Source organism: Colletotrichum gloeosporioides (assembly GCF_011800055.1).
Source record: "Colletotrichum gloeosporioides strain Lc1 chromosome Unknown consensus_89, whole genome shotgun sequence".
Classification (NCBI taxonomy): Eukaryota; Fungi; Ascomycota; class Sordariomycetes; order Glomerellales; family Glomerellaceae; genus Colletotrichum; species Colletotrichum gloeosporioides.
Window position 1 is genome coordinate 356,322 of NW_025544734.1, and position 24,353 is coordinate 380,674.

Here is a 24,353-nt window from a genome sequence, read left to right on the forward strand (position 1 = left end):
GCACCCCACTACCGTTGCAAGCCTCCAACGTGGTGGCTAAGGCTGCATTGTCTTGCCTTGCTTGTACTGTGCACCGAATGGGACGGCGTGGAGATGAAGGATGCGATGGACCGGGGCGGGAAACGACTATCCACTGCCCAACAAAAGACAACACCAGCAAACTGTCTGCCGCCACCAAGCCGCGGCGACAGCTTCTGATCCGCGGAGAATCTGGAGAAAAGCGAGAAGGCGGCACAGCGGCACAGCGGCGCAAGCAAACACATGGCGAGCCCTTCCAACAGGCCCAGTGTTAAATCCGTCATGCTGCTTGTCACGCTGCATCTGCGAATCACATTCGTCCTTTTCGTTGTTTGCCCCCTCCAATGACTCCAATACCATTTTTGCCAGCTCAAACTTCAAACGCCAAAAAGAAGAAGCCGGTACCCTACCAACTGAGTCCTCGGGAAGTCTCCAAACGATTCCCAGAACCGCAGAGAATACCCCCTTGGCAGTCGGGTATCATCGAATCATTTTATCGTCAACAGACTAACACTTCCGTGTCTCGTTCTTGCCCTCGGGCCAATTTCAAAGTCATGGCTCGGAAACACCATGTTGTGGCACGCATACGAGGAGCGAACCAATCGACGCAGCGCACCGTGAGCTTTGCGAATGCAGGCAGCCTAGGTGCAGCTCGTCAGGCCGGCCAATGAGGATACTTATGAATTCGGCCGTAGAAATGACTGAAGCAAGCAGGGTTATCACATCGAGACGAGCAAGCCCTTGACGCCTCGATTTTAGAACAAGGGAAACAGCTGCTTTGATCGAGGCATTCGCGCCATGCAGAGCTGCAATCGGTCTGAAGAAGAAATCGGACTCGACATCAAGTTCATTGTCGGATGCCGTGCCGAAGCAAACACCGGGATCATTCCTGACAAGACCTTGTCTTGTTTTGGATCCGAGATCCCAAATGTCCACGAATACCCATTCAAAGATCACCATGCAGGCAAGCAAACACCATCGTCCAGGTCTTCGCAACCAACAACCCACCAATCATTGTGATCGGAGTTGTCAGTCCCTTGAACGTTGAACAAGGTCTCCCCAGATCCAGAACCAATCTCACGCCATGTCCTCAACTTCATCGAACGGGCCACCGTGCGGCGTTTGCTGTCAGGGGGTTACGGCCGCAACTCGACCAACAGATCCCTCAACAGTTGCCTATTTCGTCGCAACCAATGTGTGCTCATCTCGGTCTGTCACATTACTTGATCACATCTTTCCTCTTTCCACCACGTTGTTTGCACCGGGCTGCGGCCGACCAACTCAAGAACAGCATCCCAGTGGAAGCCACTGCCATGGATGCGCATTCAAGGAGCCGAGTGCTTCTCAGTATCAATCAACACCTGGCACAGTTTACCAGGTCTTAGTCGGTTAATAAGTTCAGCAACGGTGAGGTAATGAGTGATTCGAGATTGTCGGAGAATGATCAGCAATTCAACAGTCATTGATCGAGCTCTGATGAGAAACAACTTTTTCATTCAGCTATGGCCGAGTGAAAGATTTGCTGGAACCATTCATCAAAACCCTCAGAGAGATTCGCAGACATGGCAAAGGTCTCCTCCGCAACATCAAACTGCCCAAGACTAGCCGCAGTAGAATCAAGCACAAACCAATCCGTCTTGAACCTAGCCGCAATCTCCTCAAAATTGATCGCATCAGGCCGCGCAGCAAGCGTCCGGTCCGAGAACGACTCCATGCCTCCCACCTCGGAGAAGATAGCATCAATCAGCACCACCCCGCGGTGCGCTAGAACATCGTTCGTCATCCGACCTAGGAGATGCTCTCGCGCACCGCGGATGGCGTCGAGGTACCCTTCCTGCCGGGCGTCTCGTTCCTTGCTCTGGTCGCAGATGACCTCAAAGGAGAGGATAATGGCGGCAGTGATGCTGAATGCGACGTGTGTCCAGAGGGAAACTTCGCCTGACTCCAAGATGCTTTTGTGTTCGCGGAGGATGGTCACTGCTGCTGCGACGCAGGTGCGGCGCGTGTGGACATAGTAGTCTGACTGGAATGAGAGGAAGAGGAACGGTCTGTGTATCATGACAATCTTTGTAGCATTTTAGTCAGTTCCCGATATCATGAATTCTTTGTGGAAATTTTGATGGCTCAAACCTTTTCGGCTGCAGTGATGGCGAGACTCTGCCGCGCAACGCCGAGCCACGCGCAATCGCCCTCCAGCACCTCGTCCTTCTGGAGAAGAAAACGCGGTATCGATTGTACCTGCTCTCTCATCTTCTGGTCCATGCCGAGGACATGGGCATACTGCTCCCTCGCCGGCTTCTGCGCCCTCAACGGGCCCATGCCGTCCGCCAGCTCCGGCATCAGCTGCGCGATGCCGCCCAGCACACGCGTGTACGTGCTCACCGTCAGCGTCGTCTCCGGCGTATCCACCAAGTCCGCGTCGTTGGCGTTTCTCGGGAGGCAGGTCGAATATTGAGACGGGTTGATGCCGTACGAGTCGGTAAAGGGGATCGCGAAGTGGTCTTGGATGACCATCTGAAGCCACACCCTGCGACCGATTTCTCTCTGCAGGGTATCGTCCCATATATCCTCTGGTGTCTGCAAGTCGAGGCTACTGCCGTCTGTAATCTTGTGTATGCCCAAGCACTCCGCTATCCGGATCGCGGCGCTGAACAAGGTGGCGTTCAGCTGGCTCAGGCCGAGGTTGTGAGCCACTTCAGTCGAGATCACAATGGCCTGCACAGAGTAGAGTGACACATTCTGGAGGAAGTGGGCCTGGTAGAGCGTGTCGACCATGAAGTTGAACAGCTCCTGCGGCGAGCACCTCGTCGGCAGGGTGAGCGGGAACGCGTCGCGGTGCTTCCAGCTGTTCTGCCAGCTCAGCAGCGACGCGGAGAGTACCGCGCTGTAGAGTGCGAGCCACGTCGGCTGGTCGTATGCGCCGGTGTCCCAGAATGCAGTGCACTGCTGCAGGAAGGTCGGGCAGTGCAGGGAGTTGTGGTGCCATGCGATGTGCTCCTGGTGGAATGAGATGAGAACTTCGGCTGTGCTTCGCTCGGGGAGGGGAGAGAGGGATGAGATGGGATAAGCGGGTATTCCCGACAGAGATATTGAGGATGTGCTGGTGAGGTTCCGCCTTTGGTGGCAAGTGCAGTGTAAGTGAGGGTAACAGTTCCCGTAGCTTCTGCCCCAGGCCATGTGCTCTAACGCAGTCACTGTGAGTGAGTTACGGGCTTTAGAATGCGAGGTAGACGCGTCATCCTGCCCTGAATCGCCATCTCGGGCAGCACTCTCAGACTCGTCGAGATTTGTTGTTGGCTGGGAAGCACCCTCGCTTGCTTGTCCCGGACTAGATCGTAGAGCATCTAGTCTAGCCATCACCAGATCGGCCGCTCTCCTCACCGTAGCGGCAGGGTCAGTGGTACTCTGCTGAAGCGTGCTGCGCAGAGTCTCGAGAAACCCAATCTCGGCACCGTGGCGAACTGCGTCGCGCCTCAGATGGACGACTTCGCGCTCGCAGTGGAGGCCGAGACGGTTGCATCTCGCGCATGGGATTGTTTTGTTACATTTTCTCTTTTTTCTTGTACACTCTGCGAGTGTTTGTAGGACGTCAGTTGAGGGTCTGCAAGGGTTCGAGGATCAGTCTGGGAAACTCACCGCGACAAGCGGGCAGACATGATCTGAGATTCAAATCAGGCCGGCAGATACTATTGAATGGGCATAGATTCCAACGGCCTTACTTCCTGTCGGTACACGTGTTACCAGAGTGGTTTAGGCCGAGTGAAATCTAAGATGAAAGTTGAGGGAACTTAGATTAAGCTATAGCACATAGCAGAGAAGAACTGTCTAGATTACATAAGCGAGCTAGTCCTTAACGCTCAGCTGATAAGAAAGAATGAGAATTCTTTGAAGCGTAGTTTTCCGTGGTAGATGTATCTGTAGACCAGATTGCATAGGAGTCTTGACTAATCCCATAACGTGGTGGACATTTATAAGCATCTTGATGTATTTGATCCCAAAGTAAGGCGTAGACGCCGCAACCTGCTATGTTTACTGGGAATGGGATGCTTACATCCTAAGCAAAGGAACCGGAGATGCTGAAGAAGTCTAATTCCAGCCCAAAGGATGTTGTGGTTCAGAAGTACATAGTATGATAATCCCATCGCTCACGCCACCTTGGCGAACCCAGTCTCAACAACCCCAGGCACTTTCCTAAACGGCTGCGGCGCCGTGCCGCTCGTCATCGTACACTGCCACATCAGCCTCTTCTTCTCCTCGTCCTCCTTATACTGCGCCAGCTGCCCCGTGATGCTGTGCATCACGCCGCGGTTGTGGAAGATCACAACGTCGCCCTCCTCCCACCGGTGCGCGTAGATGTTCTCCGCCGCCCAGATCCGCTTCTGGAAGCCGTAGACGATCTCGCGGACCTTGGCGACGTCGTCTACGACTGAGACCACCGCGCCGGTCGCCGGATCCCGGGTTGTCAGCTTGAAGACGCAGCAGCCGTGGACTTGGAGGAAGGGGCGGTCGGGGTTGAGGGGGTTGCGCCAGACCATCTGGGCTTTGTTAGGAAGACCATGGAGAAGAAAAATCGGGACGGGGAGGGGGTGGGTGGGACTTACAGGATGCTCGGCCACGTTTTCCCAAGACCATTCGGAGAGCTGCTCGATCGGCACTTCTTTGCCCACTGTGGGGATTGACAAGCCGTCTTCTGTCGCTTTGCATTGCCTGATGTATTCGTAGGCCTGAGGAGCGTATGTTACGGTCGTGTTGAGAGCGAATTCTTGCTCGGCCGGGGTAAGCAACTGGAATGCCCGCGCGCCAGAAAAAACTTGCGAAAACCGTTAGTCAGACGTTTTCATAGCACCAAAATTGAGACAGCCCTGACTTACAGGCTGTGGCTCCGGCAGCGATACTCTTTTCTTTGCCGTCTGGGAACTTGAGCTTCTGATCAGGCAGGTCCGGCACCTTGACTGCGTGGAGGATCGTGACCTCGCCGGGCAAACGCTGATAGAAGGGGGTGTCCATGTGCCATCGGTACGGACGGGTGGACCCATCGCTGAGCTCCTGCTCTGTCAGAGGCTTCTCATGGAACAAGGTGTGATCCTAGTCGAATTCATCAGTTCAAATGGTCAATAGCACTTGCTGGACTAGGGGCATACCAGATGAATAACCTCCAACTCGTCAACTCCTTCGTAATTTTGGAACTTGCCGCTCCCAATAATGCCCACTTGCGGCGCCCTGGGTATCCTCCCCGCCTTGTATGCCGAGAGGATATTCCGCGGGTCACTGACGGCCTTCTCGCCAGCGGAGTGGATATCAGTTGCTGTCGGATCGAAGATCTTGGTCAACTTGGGCAGAGTCTCGGGCGCGATGCCTCTCTGGTTTTTGATAACGACGACTTGATTCTCGAACAGCGCTTTCCTGAAGGTGGCAATGTCTTCCTCCGACAAGGCGTCTGTGTCCAAGACGTTCATTGACGATGGCAGATGGACTTCGGCGCCAATGAGAGAAGACTCGCGAAGAGAGGTCGGGAGCTCTGTAAAGGAGAGGCCCTGATATGAAGAGTTGAGACTGCCCATTGTGAAGTGTAGAACTGGGAATATGGAAAGTAATAAGGCTAGCAAGTTGAATTGGCTGAGTAGGAGAGTTGATGAGCCTTGTTTTACCCCGGGTAACTGCATGAACTTATACTCAATCACGCTTGCCCTGACATCGACGACATTGACCTTACTCCCAATTCGGAGTGGGTGAATTGGACTCACTCGTCCGCAACAGGAGGTTTGTGCTTCTCCTGTCGTGTAACACGCAGTGACGCGTAGTAATCGGATTGTCGCCGTCCCTGATTGGGCAAGCGAGGAGGGGCATGCGGGCGAGTTCTTCATCTCACCCGCACTTCATAGAAACAGCCGAAACAGTGTTCCCGTCAATTATCTCCGGGCGCACAGAGGCGCGGGTCAGCTCATGCAACTCACCCGCACTACCCAGATGCACCTTACAGCATGAACATTTGCGCCTGTATATATATACAGCAATGAGACCCAAACGATTTACTAAGTAGCCATTCTCACTCTTTCACTTACAGATTGTTTACTCTTCATCTCTTCCCATCATGGCAGCCGTCGTGTACCAGGTCACAGCGCTTCCCAAGCCGTTTGAGCAATCGGCAGTCGATTTCGGCGCCGAACTTTCTGGGATTGACCTTGAACACCTTGACGGTAACACGCTCTTGTCCCCTACAACCAGAAGTTCAACATCCAAGCTAATCATAACAAAACTTAGATGAAAGCTTCAAAGTCATCAGAGAAGCCCTCTATACCAACAACGTCGTCCTGATCAAAAACCAGCACAACCTCTCCCCAAAAGCCCAATACGAACTCACCCGCTGCTTCGACCCGGACGCCAGCACATACAGCCACGGCGCCCGCATTGACAAGCGCAGCGTCCTCCACAAAGACCTCACGACGCTGCCGTCCCAGCCGCAGGTGCAGGTCATCGGCCACGGCGCCGTCGCCGCGTTCGAGGGGCTCACGGACCTCAGGCTCACCCACCCGCACCACAGGACGTTCCACAAGCACCCGGTGCCGGAGGCGGAGGACCGTGACTTTACGCACTTTTACAGGTGGCACATCGACTCTGCTATGTACGATTTGGACCCGCCGCTCGTGACGTCGCTTTTCGCGTGTAAGGTGCCCAAGGGGCGGCGGCAGATCTGTCGATACGATGACGGGACCGGGGACGAGCTCGAGGTGCCTTTGGGGACGACGGCTTTCATCAGTGGGTATCGCATGTTTGAGTTACTGTCGGATGAGGATAAGGAATTTGTCAAAACCAGCTTCGTCGAGTATGGCCCGCATCCTTACATCTGGATGAGCAAGGCCAAGGCGCGGTCGAATGGGCTTGGGCTCTTTTCTGAAGGCCTGGAGCTATCCCAAGACCAGCTGCCTGAGATCGAAAAGCAGAAGATTCGGAAGTACCCAATGGCGTGGAAGAACCCGGTGACAGGGAAGTTTGCCATGATGGTGTACCCGACGCCTGCGCGAAGGATCCATCGCCAAGACGGGACAGTGATGGAGGACCTGAAAGAGGTGCGGGAGTTGATTTACAGACTGCAGAGACCGGCTATCAGCCCTCAGTATGTGTATCCCCATGATTGGGAGGAGGGCGATCTTGTGCTTTTCAATAATCACGGCGTTATGCACTCCATTGTTGGAGCTTTTGCGGAGAACGAGGTCCGTCTCTTTCGGCAGTGTAATATGGCGGCTAGTAGACCACCTCAGGGACCAGACTGCTAGGGAAATAATTGAAAATGGTTAGGTGTCTTTTTATACTGAGGCAGCTCTTCTGAAACTTGTAGTTTGAAGGTTGTAATTTAAGCATTGCCCTACGAACATGGTATCTTCGAATTCTTCCTCGGCCCTTTCAAAGGCTCTCATCATGGTCTCAGTAATAAGCTAGTCCGCCCTTGCCCAGAAATAGGCGCCACCAATCTCCAATTTGCCTTTGCCATCCAGAGATTATTTACTTCCAGGGAACGGCACATTTATCCGCCCCGTGTCGGCAGTGCCAGTGCTTCAGAGATTGGCCGCCTCGACTCCCAGGCCAAACCCTGCTTCAGACGTCAACTCCAACATCCTCTCCGCAACCCACCGCCCGTTGTGCGGACCCGCAAAGCACGACGTGCGGACCAGCACCATGGGCCAGAACATCGTCATCGTGCGGTACGGAAGTCCGTCCGCCGGCGCTTCCTTTCCGTCCAGTCCGAACACTTCGCGAATGTCGTCGAGAACCTCTTCGACAACAGCGACTCCGTCGGACCAGCTGGGCATTTTTCCGACCTCCACATCGATCTTGACCGGGGCCTCCTTTAAAATGCCTTTTAGATCAAGGATTCTTTCCAACATGAAGATTTTCAGGCATCGGTAATGGCTCCGTGCAAGTGCGACTGAAACATCGCTCGATAGGGTGAAGAGGCCGTTGAAAACCCGCTGTGGTTGTCCTGAAAATGACGAGGCACCCGAAAAGCCGAGGAGAGTGACAGCAGCCTCGAGGTCGTTGCTCAGGCTGATGCCACTTTTCACCAGTTCCGCCAAGTCCTCAGCTGGCTCTGCAGTGAGTTTTGATACATCCCCTTGCACCTGCATTTTGAAGTCAAACGCTTTCTTGAAGTCGACCACCTGGCGAACAAGAGGCTCCAGAACAGGGCCCTTGCCCCATGGCGTGTCGACTTCTTCCAGCACTGACCAGATTCCCGTGAGGTGCTCTCGTTGAATAAATATTTCCATTAACTATCTCACTATTAGTGGAAGTGGTTCCGGTCAAGGGGGCGCCATCTTACAGCAGCGTGACAGAAGAACATAAAACAGCCTCTGTCAACTTCATTTGTGAGTCCCTGCTCGGCACGGAACTTGAACAGTTGCAAGCCTCCGGTGCCATGCGGGAAGACATTGTTCTCGAGATCAATAGCTTTTGGGCTTCGTTTGCCGACGATGACCTATTCTCTCTTAGCGACTGAAGATTCTGCAAAAAATTCACACCTCTGTGCCCAATGGGCTTGCGAGTACCTCCAACCTCCAAGAAAATGCCCCAACTTACCTCAAACATTCCGAAAAGAAACATTGTTACCAGGTTGCCGTCATCCCTAGCTCTCACCGGATCCCTTAATGCCTGGTTCAACGTTCCAATCGCTTTGCCATAGTGTTGCCGCGCTTCCAGCATCAGACCTGGCTGGTGCAACTGGCGTGCGGCGCTGGCTAGTGCCACCGCATGTGTGGCATGTCGAGTATGGCTGGCCTCGGAGAGGTCGCTCTTGTAGTGGTCGGGTAGTTGGTTGAAGAAGACGATGCTCGCGGTCGTCGCGTAGTTCGCATAGAACCGGCTCAGCGTGTAAACTTCGGGGCCAATCTGGATCGTCCGGGGGAGAACGACTTCCGGCCCTGATTCATCGTCTGGCGTGATCAGCCCCTGCTGCTGCCGGACAAGCGCAAGCGGTGTATTAGTTGGCGTTCCGCATCTTGGGCTACCTCCGCCGATTCGCGGTATCGCGGGGGTCTGCTGGCGATGCTTCCACCTCGAAGCCCATGATGTCGGGTATCCAGGCGACTTTCGGCTTTGAGAGACGGAGAACAACGCGCGTCGCGACTTTTGCGTATCGCGCTGTTGTAATTGGATCAGTAGAATGTACCCAAAAGGGGGGAAACAAACCAAGACTGCATACCCTTCCACGCTTCTCATCAGCACGCGCCTGGCCTTGAGTTGGCCCGGCCGGACTGGCCATAACGGCTAGGTCGTGTCAATACTGCGAAGATACGAGGCCGACATTCGAGCGACGCAACACTCATCACCCTCCTCTACAGACGCCACAATCATCGATAGGAGGCAGCTCCGGGAGCTATGTATTGTAGGAGCTTGCCCCTTCCCCCACGGCAGAAACTTGGAGAATGGCTAGTGTGAATGGGCTAATCCCAGTTCAGGATCCTCGAAGCTCCCCCAAGATGGCATGTTCCATGTTGTACGCGACGAGCTAAGCTAGGGATGTTAGGCGCATGCGGCAACCCCACGGCAAGGCAAGGCAGAGGGAACCTCGGTGCTCGAAAGCTAGGACAAAGCTTAAATGACCGAACGTCCTTCCGGTGGCGGCAGAGAGTGAGACGTCACTTGGACCTTTTGGACAGCGACCGCGTGAACTCTAAAACGCGAGCACGTCGGCCTCTAGTCGTCTATGTCGTGCGGCATATCCCTTTGAGCGCGCGCGTATTCGGTCCCAACTACAGCGCGATGGGTGAAATTATTTCCATGCAATTTCGTCTACTCAGTATTCTTGGGGGACAATTCCAGTAAATACGTTACGTCACATACGGAACATCCCCCGAGGCTGAGACCTATCCAAATCGTTTAAGCTACTAGCTAACATGAAGACTATCCGTCCCGGTTCATCGACAAGCCAAACGCAACAACTGGAAGCGCCCAAACTAGTCCGAAGACGAGCGACGTTCGCGCTGAGTTTGCGATTGAAACTCGCGGCCCAGACTCGGACATGAGGCTTAACTCGCACAGACGACACCATAAATTCTGCCCGCCTTTCAGGGTTCGAGCATGTCGCGGCCATCACATTTCTGCTCCCCCTCTTGGCCCGTGTTCTCCGGCACTCACTGCATGGCGCTGGACCCTGAAGATCTACCGTCAACCCACGCAGCTGCTGCATGGCCCCCAACAATGCCTGCCTTCGGCCGTTGGATGTCTGCGTGGCCCCTGACAGTACGGACACAACCCCAACCCCGCGTCCAGTGTCGTCGGTTGCCACGGAGGAAGGGGCAGGGGGGCGTGCGGACCGCCGCAGCACGGAACGGTTTATGTCTTGTCTTCAGTTGACTGTGATAGCAGGTCTTGGCAGACACACAGCCCGTCCTGTCGTTGGGCGGGTAGGGCTATCTATGCTTTGGATCACACTAATCGCCAACCTTTTGATATCATATGACCCGGGAAGCCTAGAGGCGCTCCAATGCATGGGATAATTCAGGATAGAGGATGAAGGTTAGATAGGTAGCTTACATCCAGCCCCGACACATGCTAAATTCATGGATGAACAACTACCTTACTCCTCACTCACCTGCAAAGCATCGAGATCTGCTGGCTTGCCGCGCTCTTTTCATCCCAGCTGGGATTTGGCCCGTCTGCCTTATTCACAAACCTCTCGTTAAACCTCGAACACGACTCCTGCCGTGCGGCGTCTCTCGCGTCACTGACGCCTTTTCGTCACCACCATCACGATCGCATGCGCCGTACCCATATGGGCCTGACGTCAGGGAGCCCCTCATGCCCCGAGCTCTGGTGGGGGAAGATAGATGCCGTTGCATCGGAAGGGGGGCAACGAGGAAGAGCTTGGATCCGACGACGAACCGGTTACCACAACTATCGCCGACTCTCCAGGCTTCACCCTCGTCGCCCCCAAGAAAGCTCAGACGTCCCAAGACCTCAGGCGCGGCACGGAAGAAGGCGGACGGCACTCTTCAAACTTCACGACGGCATTTCGGACGGCACCCATACCGTCGGTCTCGCCCAACGCCACACTTCACTTGCCGCCGCCGCACACATACTGCGTAGAACCAAAGACCACCCTGCGAGACGCGCCCTTCAATGGCCGACGTATACGATACGATGGCACGGCATGGCTCCTGCACCGCCGCCCGGCGCCTTGCCGTTGATCTTCATTGCCGCACCTTGCCGCGCTCCTCGGCCCCTCCCCCTCATCCCCCTCCACCTCGCCTCTGCCTCACCCCAAACGCCGTCGCCGTCGCCGCCGACGGCACAGACCAGACAGATTGCGGGGTGAAAGAACACACACTGGTGAAGCTGGCTCTGCGCATGGCAATCGAAGCCTTGCTCGTCCGTTGCCGAACCTGCTGCGATGAACGGCCATCGCACGACGAACCTTATCGCACGCGCCAACGCCTGTCAACGTGTCAGCTCCGTCGGCGTTTAGTTTCTGCTCTCTTGACTCTTGAGGCATTCCCCGGCAAATGAGCATCCTGCGCTCGGCACAGTCGGGTGCGTTCTCGCCCCCGTGAAACTTCAATGCCGTCCGCTGCGGATGGACGCCAACCCGCCGGCCGTCCGTCGCGGCGGCGTTCGTCGGCGCTGCGGACAGGGCTGAAGGCTATCGTGGCCTTGGCCTTCCCACCACCACCCCAGCCCCGTGGAGGTTGTTTTTCATTCATCCGATCTCCCGAGGGCGTCGGGTGTCTCTTCTTGCTGAGGGACATCTCAACTGCCGTGCCATGCCAACTTTATCAAACACACTCACGACTCTTGGGGCATCACAGCCTGCCAGCCTCAGCATCAAGAGATGCATTCTCGTTGGATCGATCCGCGCTTTGCTTTGAGGCAACGAATCAATCACTTAAGGTTAAATGAATCCACAAAGAAACAGGGCCGAACTGCTACATGTACCATCTGTAACAATCTTCCTCTGCCGCTGCCGGCACATGTTCGTCCCTGGCCTCAACACCACCACTATGACAACCACCACCGCACACCGGCCGCACCACGGCAGGATACTCAATCCATCGGGTGTGGGACCCCTTACGCGGCACTCTTCACCTTCTGCAACACACCAATCTTCTCCAACCAAGCCTCCAGCGTCGCATTAAACTCCTCGCTCTTGAGCTGATGAAACCAGTGCCCCCAACCCTCCATCAGCACGATCTCGTCCAGCGCCTCGTCGCCCTTGGGCATGTGCGTCCGGTCCGTCTCGACGTACCAGTCCACGCTGCCGACCGTCAGCCGCGGACACTTCAGCCGGCCAGCGTTCGCCGCGACGCTCGCCTCGCGGCGCCCCGGCGAGTCGCCCGCGTCGCCCCAGCCGCCCCAGCACAGCCCGAACGCCACATCGTCGTCGAGCTGCTGCATCCGGCGCAGGTGCCACGTGCGCTGCCACGCCGGGCACGCGGGCGAGTACATGGTCTTGTCGAAGTGGTCCACGAGCATGGGCACGATGTTTTTCGGTGAGTCAAAGAACATGCTGTCGTGCGGGGAGCGAGGGTACGCGTGGATCGGGTCGAGGCCCACGCACGCGACGACGGTGCCGGGGAGCGCCGTAGCGATGAAGTAGCCCGCCGCGTCGCCGAGGGAGTGGGACATCACGACGAGGTCCTTTGTGACGTTGAGGTGCGCCAGCAGGGCGATCGCGTCGAGGGCCGTGGACTGCGGGTAGTAATCGACGACGGCCGGGTCCGCGGAGCCGTCGGGGCCGGGCCAGGAGCCGGGTGGTTGGCGGTGCGGGGATGTTGGAGGCGGGGCGGCGGAGCGGCCCTGTCCGCGGGGGTCGATGGAGATGACGCGGAGGTTGTGGGCGAGGAGGAAGGGGACCTGCCAGGACCAGTCGTGCATGTCGCAGGAGAGGCCCGGGACGAGGAGGACCGTCGCGGGCGGGTTCTCCTTGGGCCCCTGGTCGAGGTAGAAGATAGGCACGGAGGGGTTGCGGGAGAAGAGAGGCATCTTGGCGGTGGGGATGTGGTGGTTGGGCAAAGGGCGAGGGAGAGCATATGGGAGGCACAACGTGAAGGACGTCCCTTTTTAACGACGATCCGATTGACGGGTCGATATTCGTCTTGGGAATAGTGCATTGGGGCGTAAGTAGCATCGTTTCAGAGACATGCAGGTTCTACTGTGGCTCACCCTCCCAACGGAAAAGTTGAGGTAACTCCGGGGGATTATGCACAGCTGGAAGAACCCCGAATCGTGATGCCGATAGCCAAGACCCCGAAACTTCGAGCCTCGGCATGGAAAAGTAATGCTTGCTAGGGCGGGGCTCGATGCTGCCTGCAGGCACCTATCATCAACCAACATCTCGTACGAGCTTCCCTTGCCACGCTTTGATTCCATGCTTTTCGTCGCTCGGGTCCCGGCGTCGTACATGTGCGCGATCCACAAATAGCGGGAGGCAGAAAGGACACCGGTGACCCGGCCCGGGGGGGGGGGGGGNGCCCGGGCCGGGGGGGGGGGGGAGAAGAATGTCTCACGTAAGACCTAGACTGCGCCAAGAATTCCTTCAGCAAGAGAGAGATCTCAGTTCGAAGTGGAACCGCATGCAGCGTAAGCGGGATCCGGTTTACGAGCACCCTTTCTCGGACTTGGATCCTTGACTTTCAGGGTCTGTGGAGACGTGATGGTCTGCTCAGTGCCGTACATATTCAATGGCCATGCTTTGGACAGGAGTGCCGTAGCAAAGACAGGTTAATCCAGCGTCTGATGTTTTTCAGCGAGACATCTAGGAAGAGACCGCTTATATGTCCTATGGTGATATATCCCACTTCAATGCCATCATCGCCGCTATTGTTGTCGTTTCTGCTGCTACTGTCGTTGTCGTTGTTGTCGTTGTTGTCGTCGTCTTGGGTCGTCGTCCTAGGCCGTCGTCCTGAGCCGTCGTCTTAAGTCACCGTTAGTTGTCGCCCTTAGTTGCCGCCCTTAGCTGTCGTTCTTAGCTGTCGTCCTTAGTTGTCATCGCTGCTATGTTCGTTGTCGCTGGTGTCGTCGTCGTCGCTCCTGTCGTCGTCAGTGAACAGCAAAGTAACAGAATGTGAACGTTCTAGAGGTGCATCAGACAACGCGACTTGGATTGGTCTCTCCGCGTTACCGATTAATGGATTCCTGACTACGCTGTTTGTACTTCTAAAATATCTAATGGGGGGAACAGTCGCTGCGTCATATGCCACTTCTTCAGAAACAAGTAGCTGATCGGCCCCTTACAAAATCGCTCCATTCTCGTCGATAGACGTCTCGCCATTAGCGCCTCTAGACGTCTTCCCATTGCTGTCGCACCCATTATCCCAATTCTGCGCGTACAAGATCTCGGCATGTGTCTTCTCCCACATGCACTCAATCCCCTCTTTGTACTTGTCAAGAACCCTTGGGGGCATTGGGAAAAAGAAGTCCTTCGCATCCTTGTAACTGCGGCATTTATACACTTTGGCCGCCGTTATTCCCCCGCTCAACCAAGTCCTTAGGTCTGGCATGTCGTAGCTTCGAAAGTCCAAAGTCCTGAAAATGCATAGGAATTCGTGGTTCTCCTCATAGAAGACGGCCGCGTGACGAGCGAAAATGATCAGCGATTCAGCCCAGTTAGGCGGACCCTGGCACCAGGGTTGCCACGGGTTGGCTTTGAGGGGTTGTTTCACTTCGTTGACCATGGTAAAGGCAATCAGCAAGAGTGTTCTGACATGAGAATCCCAATCGATCTCGTCGATGCTTTTCTTTTGCTTGGTTACGGCGATGATGGCCACCAGGAAGGGGAAGAGATCGTGGAGTGTAAGTGGTTGAGGTTCGCCGCGTTTGCACAGAGCCGTAGAGATTTGGACAATGACGCGTTCAAGAAACTGGGAATGAGCTTTTCTTCGGAAGATGGGCCATTGATCCTGGAAGAACCGACGTCAGCAGAGACTTGTGGGTAAAGTACATACGACTTCCAGACTGCACATACCTCGATGGCTCGAAGTACTGCCGGGGCATCGACAATAGTGATTGGGTTCTTGGACACAAGGAACTTGGCTAGGGCCGAGTACTTGCATAGCAAGGGTTCTTGAAGCTCCTGCTCCAGAACTTCGTCGGTCTGTATCTTCGAAAACCTTTCCTCGAGACAGCCGAAATTCTCATACCTTTCTACCGTCGCGAACGACATCTTGCGCTTGAGAGGGGCGGGCGCCATTGCAACGTTTGCAGGATGGAAGGACTCTGGGTAACGTAAAGTTTGATTGATGTCGATACTGGAAGATGCAGATATTTGCTTGATGCGTAGTTGAAGCGTGATGGAGAGGTAGAAGTCAGAATTTAAGGAACGGCTGCGGTTGGAATGTAGTCATTCGGGTGGGAAGCCGCCGTGGCAGGAGTCCGTCAACAAGTGGTACCTGCCTTGTTGGCAATATTTAGAGGGCTGATGGCAGTTACTTGGCCATGTGCCTGCTTCTTGCGTTCGCAAAGGACATTCACGGCAGGAATGGCCCCCTCTCGAAGCAGTTGGCAACCATAGCACGCTCTGGTAGGGAAGGAAGCCAGCTCAAAACTTGGCAAGCAGTTCCGACCAAGGCTGGTTATCCGAGCAGCAGTAAACCCCATGGTTTTAATCGCAGCATAAATAGTACTTCAATGAGGACAATAATAGCAGAGAAGATGATAGGGGTGGTAGTAACAACAGCGATCATGGACGACAATAACGGATGACGATAATCGATGACGCCGATAGATGACGACGATAGAAGACGACGATAGAAGACGACGATAGAAGACGACGATGGACGACGATAATACAGGCCATTGGAGGTGATGATGATGAAGGCGACAACGAAGAGGATGACAACGAAGACGACGACAACGAGGACGACGACAATGACGACGAAAGTAGTCGCTTGAAGGTAGGTAAGGTACTTAGTCTAGGAAAATACAGATTTACGGATTACACATGTGTGGTAAACACTGCCTGGCTAGCAAGACTCTCTACATATCCTTTCAGTAAGTGCGTCGACAGTACAACCTTTTCAAAACCAAAGGCGAAGCCTTTTCCAGGCCTGAACGTGGCCTGCCCACCGGTCAAAGTGACGACCAACAAGTTGCATCCACTTGATGCACTGGCGCCACCGCGTACCAGAGTAGCAACGCCAGCTTTCACAAAGTATCGAGGTTCATTTCAGAGCGTGCATGATTCAACCAAGAAGAAGAGATTCCCAAGTCAGAGTGACGCAAACATTATTGGTCGCAATATACAACTGTCAACTTCCATTTGTTGCAGATATCGCAGCTGTAGTCACCGATTTCGACCCACTCCATGCATCAAACCAATCCGCCGAGATCAGCCAACGAGCTCTCTACACTCTCAGCGCAGGGCTGAGCCACCGGAAGGTGTGATTGATCACCATCTAATACAGGCGGCAACATGAAGAACCATGGAACTTGGAGGTGATTAACGAAGTTGTGTGGTCAAAACGTGATAGCTAGGGTCCTCCCAGGCAGCAGCTCATGGGTGGTACAGGGGTAGCAGGTCCGCCATTACGCTAATTCATTGGCTGAAGAGACGACCTGGGTCTAATCCTACCACTGTGCTACTGCAATCGATCTAGCGCTTGTCTCCATCACGTGCGGGTCATCATTGTCGACACGCGGGTCAAATCGCCGGATGGGGACGTAGCCGCGATCAGCCGCAGGCGCAGGCTGCCAACAACCAAAGTCCCTTTCACTCTTTATCATCACCCAACGGAACCGCGATCACTCTGCATGTTACCGAGAACCCTGAACCAACTTACATCGCAAGTATAGCGTGGTGTGCGACAACCAGAAAATTCGACTCACGGTAGCCCGACATGAGCAAAACCAACGCGCTCGTGATGAGCTTCGCTCTGGAGCACAGGCCGCGACTCACAAGAACCAGCAAACCAAAGTCGCGGAATGGGTGTACTACTTGCAGGTATCTCATCTTCCTCCCGTTACACCAGTGCGTCAACTTTCACAGCGTGTACTAACTATCTCAATTCCTAGACGCCGCCATTTCAAGTGTGATGAAACCAAGCCGGCTTGCCTAGCGTGCCTGAAGTACCAGGGCTTTTGTGCAGGATACACGCCAGCCAAGACAAAACCACTCGCGAAAACTCCACCACAACGTCTCGTCTACCCCAAGCTTGCGGTCAGCCAGGCCAAAGCCAAGCTGTCTCTGGAGCCGAACTACGCGTCGCTCACGTTCTCTAATCAGCTCGAGAAGGACCACTTCGACTACTGGCTTGCATTCTCACAAGCCTCCTGTTTGTTCCGTTCAGACTTCGTCGCACAAATCATTCCACAACTTTCCTGGGATGACTCTGTCATTAGGAATCTGGCCATAGCTATCGGCGCTGCGGCCCTCGGTGGCAACACTCGAGAACAGCGGATTTGCGGAAAGGGCAAGTTCCACAAAGACGCCCTCGTGCATTACGGAAAAGCGCTCAATATGCTCTGCTCATCACCGATGTCTTCTGAGAGGACGTTGCTCGCATGCCTCATGTTCATCACTTTTGAGAGTCTCCAAGGGAACAGGGCTGCCGGGCTGAACCACATCAACCAAGGCTTCCGGATCCTGGACCAGTGTCACCAATCCTTGGAAGCCGAACGCAGTGCCCTATTAGACGGTATTTCCTCCAGCTTTCAAAAGTTCAGCCACCAGGCTTGGGCTCTGAACGGTCTACATCCTGAAGAAACAGAAAAGAGGGTACCCTGGTGCTGTCGGGGACGAAAAGCCCGGTACGCTATCGACGAGATGCCCCCTGTGTTTGAGACTTTGGAAGTCGCACGCCGTTGGTGGGCTATCGTCAGACATCATATCGAACACCACGCACCCTTACGAACCAAATTTCAAGTCAAGGGTTCCTCGGTGACGGATCATCCAATGCTTTCACCAGAGGATGGCGCACCAGGCACCTTAGCATATATCCACAGCTTCACTCGGTATCTCGACCAATGGGACGCCGCCTTCCGTCCGCTCGCTATAAAAGCTCACAATAACGATGAGAATCATTACCTGAGAGCGCTTAGTCTGAGAATCCAGTACTTGTATCTATGGGCTGGTGTGCGTACTGGGAGCTGGACGGACGAAACCGAAGCAGAAAAGATAACAGCCACGTTCCGCGACATCGTAGCCCTCAGTCGGCAACTCCTTGCCGCCGAGGCCAGTCGACCGCCACCAAGGGCGGGAGAAGGTGATGTTGAAGTATTTTCGATGGATGACAGTCCAACGTGGCCTCTGGCTTGCGCGTATCGGGTGTGCAAAGCCCCTGATGTGCAAAATGAGGTTGTTCAGCTATTCAAGCAGTATCCGCGACGTGACGGTCTTCTGGATACACAGGCGTTCTTGGTAGTCATGGAGTGGGTTGAGCGAAACGCCTCGGCTGGAATAATTATGAACATGCCAAGTCCGGTGGTGGATTGCGTTGTCTGGGACGACAGCACTGTCACACTTCAGAGGCAACTTTGGGACCCCGCAACGTCAGAGTGGAGCGACAAGAGCATTAAGTTCAGCATTGTTTAGACAATTGAAATGCGAGGGATGGCACACTCAACTAATAAAGTCTTCTCGCGAGTGAACTTTGTGCAAGAGGGGATAAGATAACTCATAGATAATGGGCTTGTTTGTACATGTTTTTGGTCCATGTGAGGCCCTGGTTGTAGAAAAGCATGCACATCATCAAGCATTGAGCTCCGCAACATGATCCACTTATATTCTCTTTAGCTTGTTATGAGAAGCTGTTTACTGGCCGAATGCTGGATCGCCATGGAAAATTGGTGCTCTTGCTGCCCCATTGCGATTGTCCTTCGGGTCTCTCTCCTCCAACGCGTCGTCTAGGGAGCGGGCTTCATTCTCTTCCTCTTCGACAGCTCTCTTGGACTTAAATGGACCGTTCGGATCACCATCAGACGCAGGTGGTTTGTCTTCGACGGCTCTTCTGGACTTAAATGGCCCGTACGGATCACCGTCAGTTGCGGGTGTCTTGTTCTCGACGTGGCTAACGGTTTCAACTTCAATAGCCCGACCTTCCAGTCGCGAACTGTGTAATACGTTAGAACACAGAGACGGGATAGACGGAATGCAATTAACTTACAAGGGGGCGGCGTAAGCAATGCCAAATGACAAGGCCACAGCAACAATGGAGAACTTCATTTTCAAAATAGTATTAGTCTTCTAGGTATTCAGACCGGCTGCTATTAGTTGCTAAGCTGACAATCTGTGCTAGGGGGCGCTTTCGATGGCGTCTTAAATAATATTTGTTCCGGACGAGTTGGGGGGGCCATCCCTGTCTGATCGCCTTAGTCTCCGCTTAAAGTTCTTGAGGGTGTTTCTGACGTTTGGGATCGCGACTCGCGACTCGCGATGCGCATTCTGCGGACTCCACAGTTTTGTTCGCACCTTGCAAGTTGTTTACCAAGAAAATAACCACGAAATCACTAAGCAGATTTACATTCACGCGATGTTACGTTGCCTTCGTATATTTACTTGAAGGAAACAAATCTCACTCGTTGCTTTCCAACGCAAGCAACGATTTTGTGACGTTCTGACGACGGGGATCTATGAGCCGATGGGATGAGCTAGTTTGGTTGATCAAACATCTTGCTCATCTTCGTCCGAAGCTACGATCGACGGACGTTCGGACACCGGTCATGTGAAAGTGCCAGTCATCCCATCGGTATCACAGCACCATGGCCCGATCTTCTCCCAAAAGTCACCCAGTTCGGACGACATTCTGAAGACTGCTATTCCCAATGCGCACGATCTCACTGGGCAAGCACACATAAGTGTCAGATGGATCATATGGAATGAACATGTTGCAATCTCAGATGCAATTTCTCAGCCTGATTGAAATAAACTGATGATCAAGTCTCGTGTCTCCACCTTCGTCAACACAACCCCAACGGACGTTTAGAACAGGCGAGCAGCGGCAGCAGCAGAGCCACTGGAAGCGTTGGCTTTCTTGCCTCCGTTGTCCTTGTTTCCGTCGTTCTTCTTGCCATTGTCAACAGCGGTGCCATTGTTGTTTCCTCCAGCTGCGCCCTTGCCCTTGCCATTGTCCTTTCCGTTGTCCTTGCCCTTGCCGTTATCCTTGCCGTTGTTCTTCCCGTTGTCTTTGCCCTTGTTGTTGTCCTTGCCGTCGTTGGCGTTGGCGTTACCGTTGGCCTTTCCGTTGTTCTTGCCGTTGTTCTTGCCGTTGTCCTTGCCATTGTTGTTATTCTTGCCATCGTTCTTCTTTCCGTTGTTGTTCTTCTTGCCATTGTCCGTCGCAGTGCCGTTATTGTTGTTGTTATTGTTGTTCTTGCCGTTGTTCTTCTTGCCATTGTTCTTGGCGGCGTTGTTCTTCTTTCCATTGCGGCATCTGCAAGACTTGCCCTTGGCGTCCTTGCCTCTCTTCTTTCCCTTTGCGCACTGGCAGTTGGCGTTGTTCTTCTTCTTGGCATTGTTGTTGTCTTTGCCGTTGTTCTTCTTGGCAGCCCCTGAGGAACGTGTTAGCCGGCTATCATGATCATATTATAAGCACTACAAATCTTCTTACCGCCAGCAGTACCATTCGCCTGTCGGGCAACAAGGTCTCCAAAGTGGTTACTCTCCTCGGTGTCCCGGGTAGTCAGACCATCCTCCTCATCCTCGGCCCGTGCGGCAAGAGAGAACGGTAGCGCATCCTCCTCATCTCTCTCAAAGATTGCCGCGCCCTCGGTGATCGCATCGAGATCGCGAGCGACTTCGTCACGGGCGGCGTTGAGCCCGGAGTCTGTGACGGCAGCAGCGGCAAGGCTGGCCCAGAAGAGAACGGAAACTGCCTTCATGGTGATGGAAAAGACGCCGGATGTGTCGAGTAATTTGAAGGAGAGGAAGAAAACGGGCGTATCGGATCTCGGATCAACGAAAGAAGGTGATGACAGTCAATGTCAGGTGGTTTACCCAGAGTTAAAGGAATAAGGAGTGAACAGAAGTGAAGGCGCCCGGCGCATGAAAGCTTGTGGTGAAGGTGGTGGACAAGTTTCAAGGCCGGAAGTAGAGGATATGTGATGATTTATACAGCGGCCTTGTATAGTGACGGCCTCTAGATGCTGGCAATACGGCGTCCCTTCAAGACAGTATTGGCCTTGCGGCAAATTACGGCATCCCCCTTACATGACCATCATATTGGTGAAACCGAGGATCTGCTAGAACAGCCAAGTTCCCATCTGAGACCCCGTGGGAAAATAGGCAGTGCAAGTTCCAGGAATGCAGATTGACAGCATGGGTGCGTTCGTCTGGTGTCAGGTTGAATCCTGCCATCCATTCAGCTGCAAAGTCTGCCACCAAATGGCAGGCTCTGCCATCTCGGCTCGGAGTCGGTACCGGACTGACATTTCAGACGAGGAAGTAGCCTGAGCGTGCAGGATACATCCCCGGCCAACTCGTCTATACTAGCCGTCTCCATATAGCCTTATGATCAATATGATCCTCAGCCCAAGCATTTGGACCAACGTGGAGACCACCGGCAGGCCTGTGCCGACCGGTCAGGCACTGCCTCATTCGCTTCAAATACTTCCATGGAAAACTTGGCGTGGTGCCAAGCTCACGTCGGAGATCGAAAATGTGCCCGCGGGGTAGGCTAGCCATCCGCGGGGGCCGAGGCCAGCGGTTGGGGTAATCATAACAACGGTGCCGTGTTAGCCTCGACTGTTTTGTCTTGGCCCGTGCTGAAAAGTTCAGACATCTTCTGACGGAAGCTAAGGGATGAGGCGGACATTGATCGTGTGAAATACCTGTTTCGGCGATTTGAGACGGGGACATGCCAGACCGTCTCAAGGAACACCCTCGACTTCGGATTTGAGATGGTTTTTAGAGTTAAAGTTTAAGCGCTGCAGGTGGCCTGAAGTTGTGGACATCGCGAGAAAACCGCATCCATCTCTCAATGCTCTGGCTCTTGCTCCTGCTCCTGCATTAGCTGCCCGACTGTTGTCTCATTACGCTAGGTGCATCAACCTAATGCATGGATCGAATGGTGCAACATCGCAGGTTTTCAGCGGCAACAGCATCCGACATTTTCGACGTTGACGTGGTCTAAATGTTCCCGTGTTAACCGCATTTGTGGAACAAAGGCCGTTTAGCCGCGGGAACTAGACTGCCGTCCGCCAACTTGGAACTGGGGTCAGCAACCGTCTCAGATAAATTTAGTAGAAAATAGCTGTGGAAGGAATGAAGCCTATCAATGACAAGCTTATTACTCGTTGCCGAAGGGGCATCATGCCTGCTAGCGCCACCACGTCTGGAACTGGAACGACGCCTTCCCGTGATCTGAGCAGGCCCGGTATCTCGAGAACGAACTTGACCTGTGACAGCCTATCAACTTGATGTAAGTTCTGTCATCCGAATGGCATGATTTTGTCAAGCTTGTCACTCGGACTCGAATCCGATCGTCGCTGCTCGAGTCAACCACGGTATGAACCCATTGACACCGAGAATGCTGGGCACCATGAAGTGACCGGTCTGATGTCAGACATCCACGATTGGGTGGCATCATCTCAAGTTTTCTGCCCTCTATATGATGTACCTGTAAGTTCATCTGTCGAGCCCTGTTTCGCATCTGTCGATCCCCCAACGTGGCTGAGCACGTTGTTTTTCTGAGAATCTTCTCAGGATCTGGCATCCCGATGTGTCGGTTGTGTTACGTGATGAGTATCTGCAAGACTCGATTATCAAATGACAAATTCCGTGTCTCTGTATTATTGATCGCATGTTTTGCTCACCAAATTCTGCAATTGCAATGCTATGGCTGTCGGATTTGAGTGATGTCAGGTGATTATGCTTTATGAGACAAGAGCCTCATTGACTTAACTCAAAACACCAAGACGTGATTTGACCATCCGAGTATCAGAAGCCTTGGCATGACTCTCGCGAATGCGATATCCGGGTTCCAAGTGAGTCAATTGACCTGAATGGGGAGGGTCATTGCCTGTAGGCTCCAAACCCCCAGTTTTCTTATGTTTGTTTGAAGGCGCGAGATGGCTTTCTCGAAAACAAGTACGTTTTGGTATCAAAGATCCATGCCAACAAATGTGTTTTTCTTTCTTTTTTTCTCTTCTTCTTTTGATTCTCAGAAATCCTCATCGTTGAAACCTTGGGGCCTGGATGGACCTTCAGTTTGGAATTACAGCACGTCTAATATAACTAACCAGGCCACCTTTGCGACGACGGCCTTGTAAGACATTTCCATACAATATGACACTAATGCCCATTGATCGGTCACGTTCAGACAAGTCAGAGGGGCTTGAACATCAAAAAAAATCCCTATAAGGCTCCCATGTGAAACTTGACAATTTTGTCGGCCACCTTCCATCAATTTCTTATTGCTCACTGGCGAACAAACTCAAATCTCTAAGCTGCGCCATTTCATAGTTCCAGTCGGGATATTTTCTTTGCGAAACAGTTGGGTCTAATAATCGGATACATCAAGACCCGAAGAATTGCAAGATACAGGCAGTCTAAAACCCCGTTCCCGCCGGCCTGACCTTGAAATTTCACTACCCCTCATCACACCACAACGGGGATATCACGCGGCATGCAGGGTCCCCTCACTTCGGCCTTGGCTTTCTTCTCGGGGTGGTACTATGATCATGCTTAATGCAACCCTGATTTCCAACAGGCTAAACTGCTTCCTACAACGTGAATGGCGGCATCTTCCTTCTAAAAGAAATTGAGTCCAAGACTGTCGCCATCCATAAGAAAAACCAAGCCAGGCTTGGTGTGCAGCACATTGGAGGTGTTAGAAATCTTCCACGCATTTCTTTTCGGAAGACTCTGTGTGTAATTTTGTATGTAAGGGACTTACAGGGTCACCCGACACCTGTAAGAGCCAACGTTATGCGCCGTTATTCTCCATGAACTCGGGCTGGCTATCTTGAGGACCATACCGTCTGTCGGAGACGGCTCGGAGTCGGTGGACCATCCTCCGAGCCCGGTGGAAAATGGCGTCCGGTACCGGAAATAATTGCACGACTACATTACGAAAACGTCGCGTATCCAGATATGGTCCGCGATGGGGGGCCGGAGAGGATTAGTGATATCAAGTTCTAGCCCTCAGGAAATAAGCAGCATTCATAAAGTTGATTAAGCGAGTCCAATCCTGCCTGAAGATCATGTTATTAAAAAGCATGGAGCGCCTCTCGGTTCTCTTCCGAGCTCCATTCGGAAATGTCTGGGGAGTCAACAAACAGGTTCGGACCTGCATGATGCATCGGAGCACAGCCCGGCTTCGAACGTAGAGATGTAATGTTTCCCGAAAGTCAGTTCACTTCACATCTCATATCCCGCGTTTTGTGAGCCATCTTTGGCCATATGGGGCATA

General features: G+C 53.6%; 8 protein-coding genes across 8 annotated transcripts; 2 read left to right on the forward strand and 6 right to left on the reverse strand.

The window, feature by feature from the left end:
• Nucleotides 1-1,510: 1,510 nt before the first annotated feature.
• On the reverse strand, nt 1,511-5,579 carry GCG54_00010694 (putative dioxygenase; the record flags this gene model as incomplete). Its single annotated transcript, XM_045410613.1, has 6 exons — nt 1,511-2,083; nt 2,149-3,479; nt 4,247-4,553; nt 4,620-4,828; nt 4,890-5,103; nt 5,160-5,579. The coding sequence occupies 6 exons, from the start codon at nt 5,577-5,579 to the stop codon at nt 1,511-1,513; spliced, it is 3,054 nt and encodes a 1,017-aa protein (XP_045258181.1).
• Nucleotides 5,580-6,109: 530 nt separating this feature from the next.
• On the forward strand, nt 6,110-7,292 carry GCG54_00010695 (putative dioxygenase; the record flags this gene model as incomplete). Its single annotated transcript, XM_045410614.1, has 2 exons — nt 6,110-6,215; nt 6,280-7,292. 2 exons carry the CDS (start codon nt 6,110-6,112, stop codon nt 7,290-7,292), a joined length of 1,119 nt encoding a protein of 372 aa, XP_045258182.1.
• Nucleotides 7,293-7,571: 279 nt separating this feature from the next.
• On the reverse strand, nt 7,572-9,274 carry GCG54_00010696 (uncharacterized protein; the record flags this gene model as incomplete). The annotated part of the gene is made up of 4 exons (XM_045410615.1): nt 7,572-8,285; nt 8,336-8,491; nt 8,593-9,153; nt 9,215-9,274. The coding sequence occupies 4 exons, from the start codon at nt 9,272-9,274 to the stop codon at nt 7,572-7,574; spliced, it is 1,491 nt and encodes a 496-aa protein (XP_045258183.1).
• Nucleotides 9,275-12,078: 2,804 nt separating this feature from the next.
• GCG54_00010697 (uncharacterized protein) lies at nt 12,079-12,993 on the reverse strand (the record flags this gene model as incomplete). The annotated part of the gene is made up of 1 exon (XM_045410616.1): nt 12,079-12,993. One exon carries the CDS (start codon nt 12,991-12,993, stop codon nt 12,079-12,081), a length of 915 nt encoding a protein of 304 aa, XP_045258184.1.
• A 995-nt stretch (nt 12,994-13,988) lies between these two features.
• GCG54_00010698 (uncharacterized protein) lies at nt 13,989-15,199 on the reverse strand (the record flags this gene model as incomplete). Its single annotated transcript, XM_045410617.1, has 3 exons — nt 13,989-14,040; nt 14,245-14,909; nt 14,975-15,199. 3 exons carry the CDS (start codon nt 15,197-15,199, stop codon nt 13,989-13,991), a joined length of 942 nt encoding a protein of 313 aa, XP_045258185.1.
• A 1,645-nt stretch (nt 15,200-16,844) lies between these two features.
• GCG54_00010699 (uncharacterized protein) lies at nt 16,845-18,538 on the forward strand (the record flags this gene model as incomplete). The annotated part of the gene is made up of 2 exons (XM_045410618.1): nt 16,845-16,975; nt 17,020-18,538. 2 exons carry the CDS (start codon nt 16,845-16,847, stop codon nt 18,536-18,538), a joined length of 1,650 nt encoding a protein of 549 aa, XP_045258186.1.
• A 219-nt stretch (nt 18,539-18,757) lies between these two features.
• Nucleotides 18,758-19,168, reverse strand: GCG54_00010700 (uncharacterized protein; the record flags this gene model as incomplete). The annotated part of the gene is made up of 2 exons (XM_045410619.1): nt 18,758-19,055; nt 19,110-19,168. The coding sequence occupies 2 exons, from the start codon at nt 19,166-19,168 to the stop codon at nt 18,758-18,760; spliced, it is 357 nt and encodes a 118-aa protein (XP_045258187.1).
• A 756-nt stretch (nt 19,169-19,924) lies between these two features.
• GCG54_00010701 (uncharacterized protein) lies at nt 19,925-20,823 on the reverse strand (the record flags this gene model as incomplete). Its single annotated transcript, XM_045410620.1, has 2 exons — nt 19,925-20,493; nt 20,553-20,823. 2 exons carry the CDS (start codon nt 20,821-20,823, stop codon nt 19,925-19,927), a joined length of 840 nt encoding a protein of 279 aa, XP_045258188.1.
• Between the last annotated feature and the right edge of the window lie 3,530 nt (nt 20,824-24,353).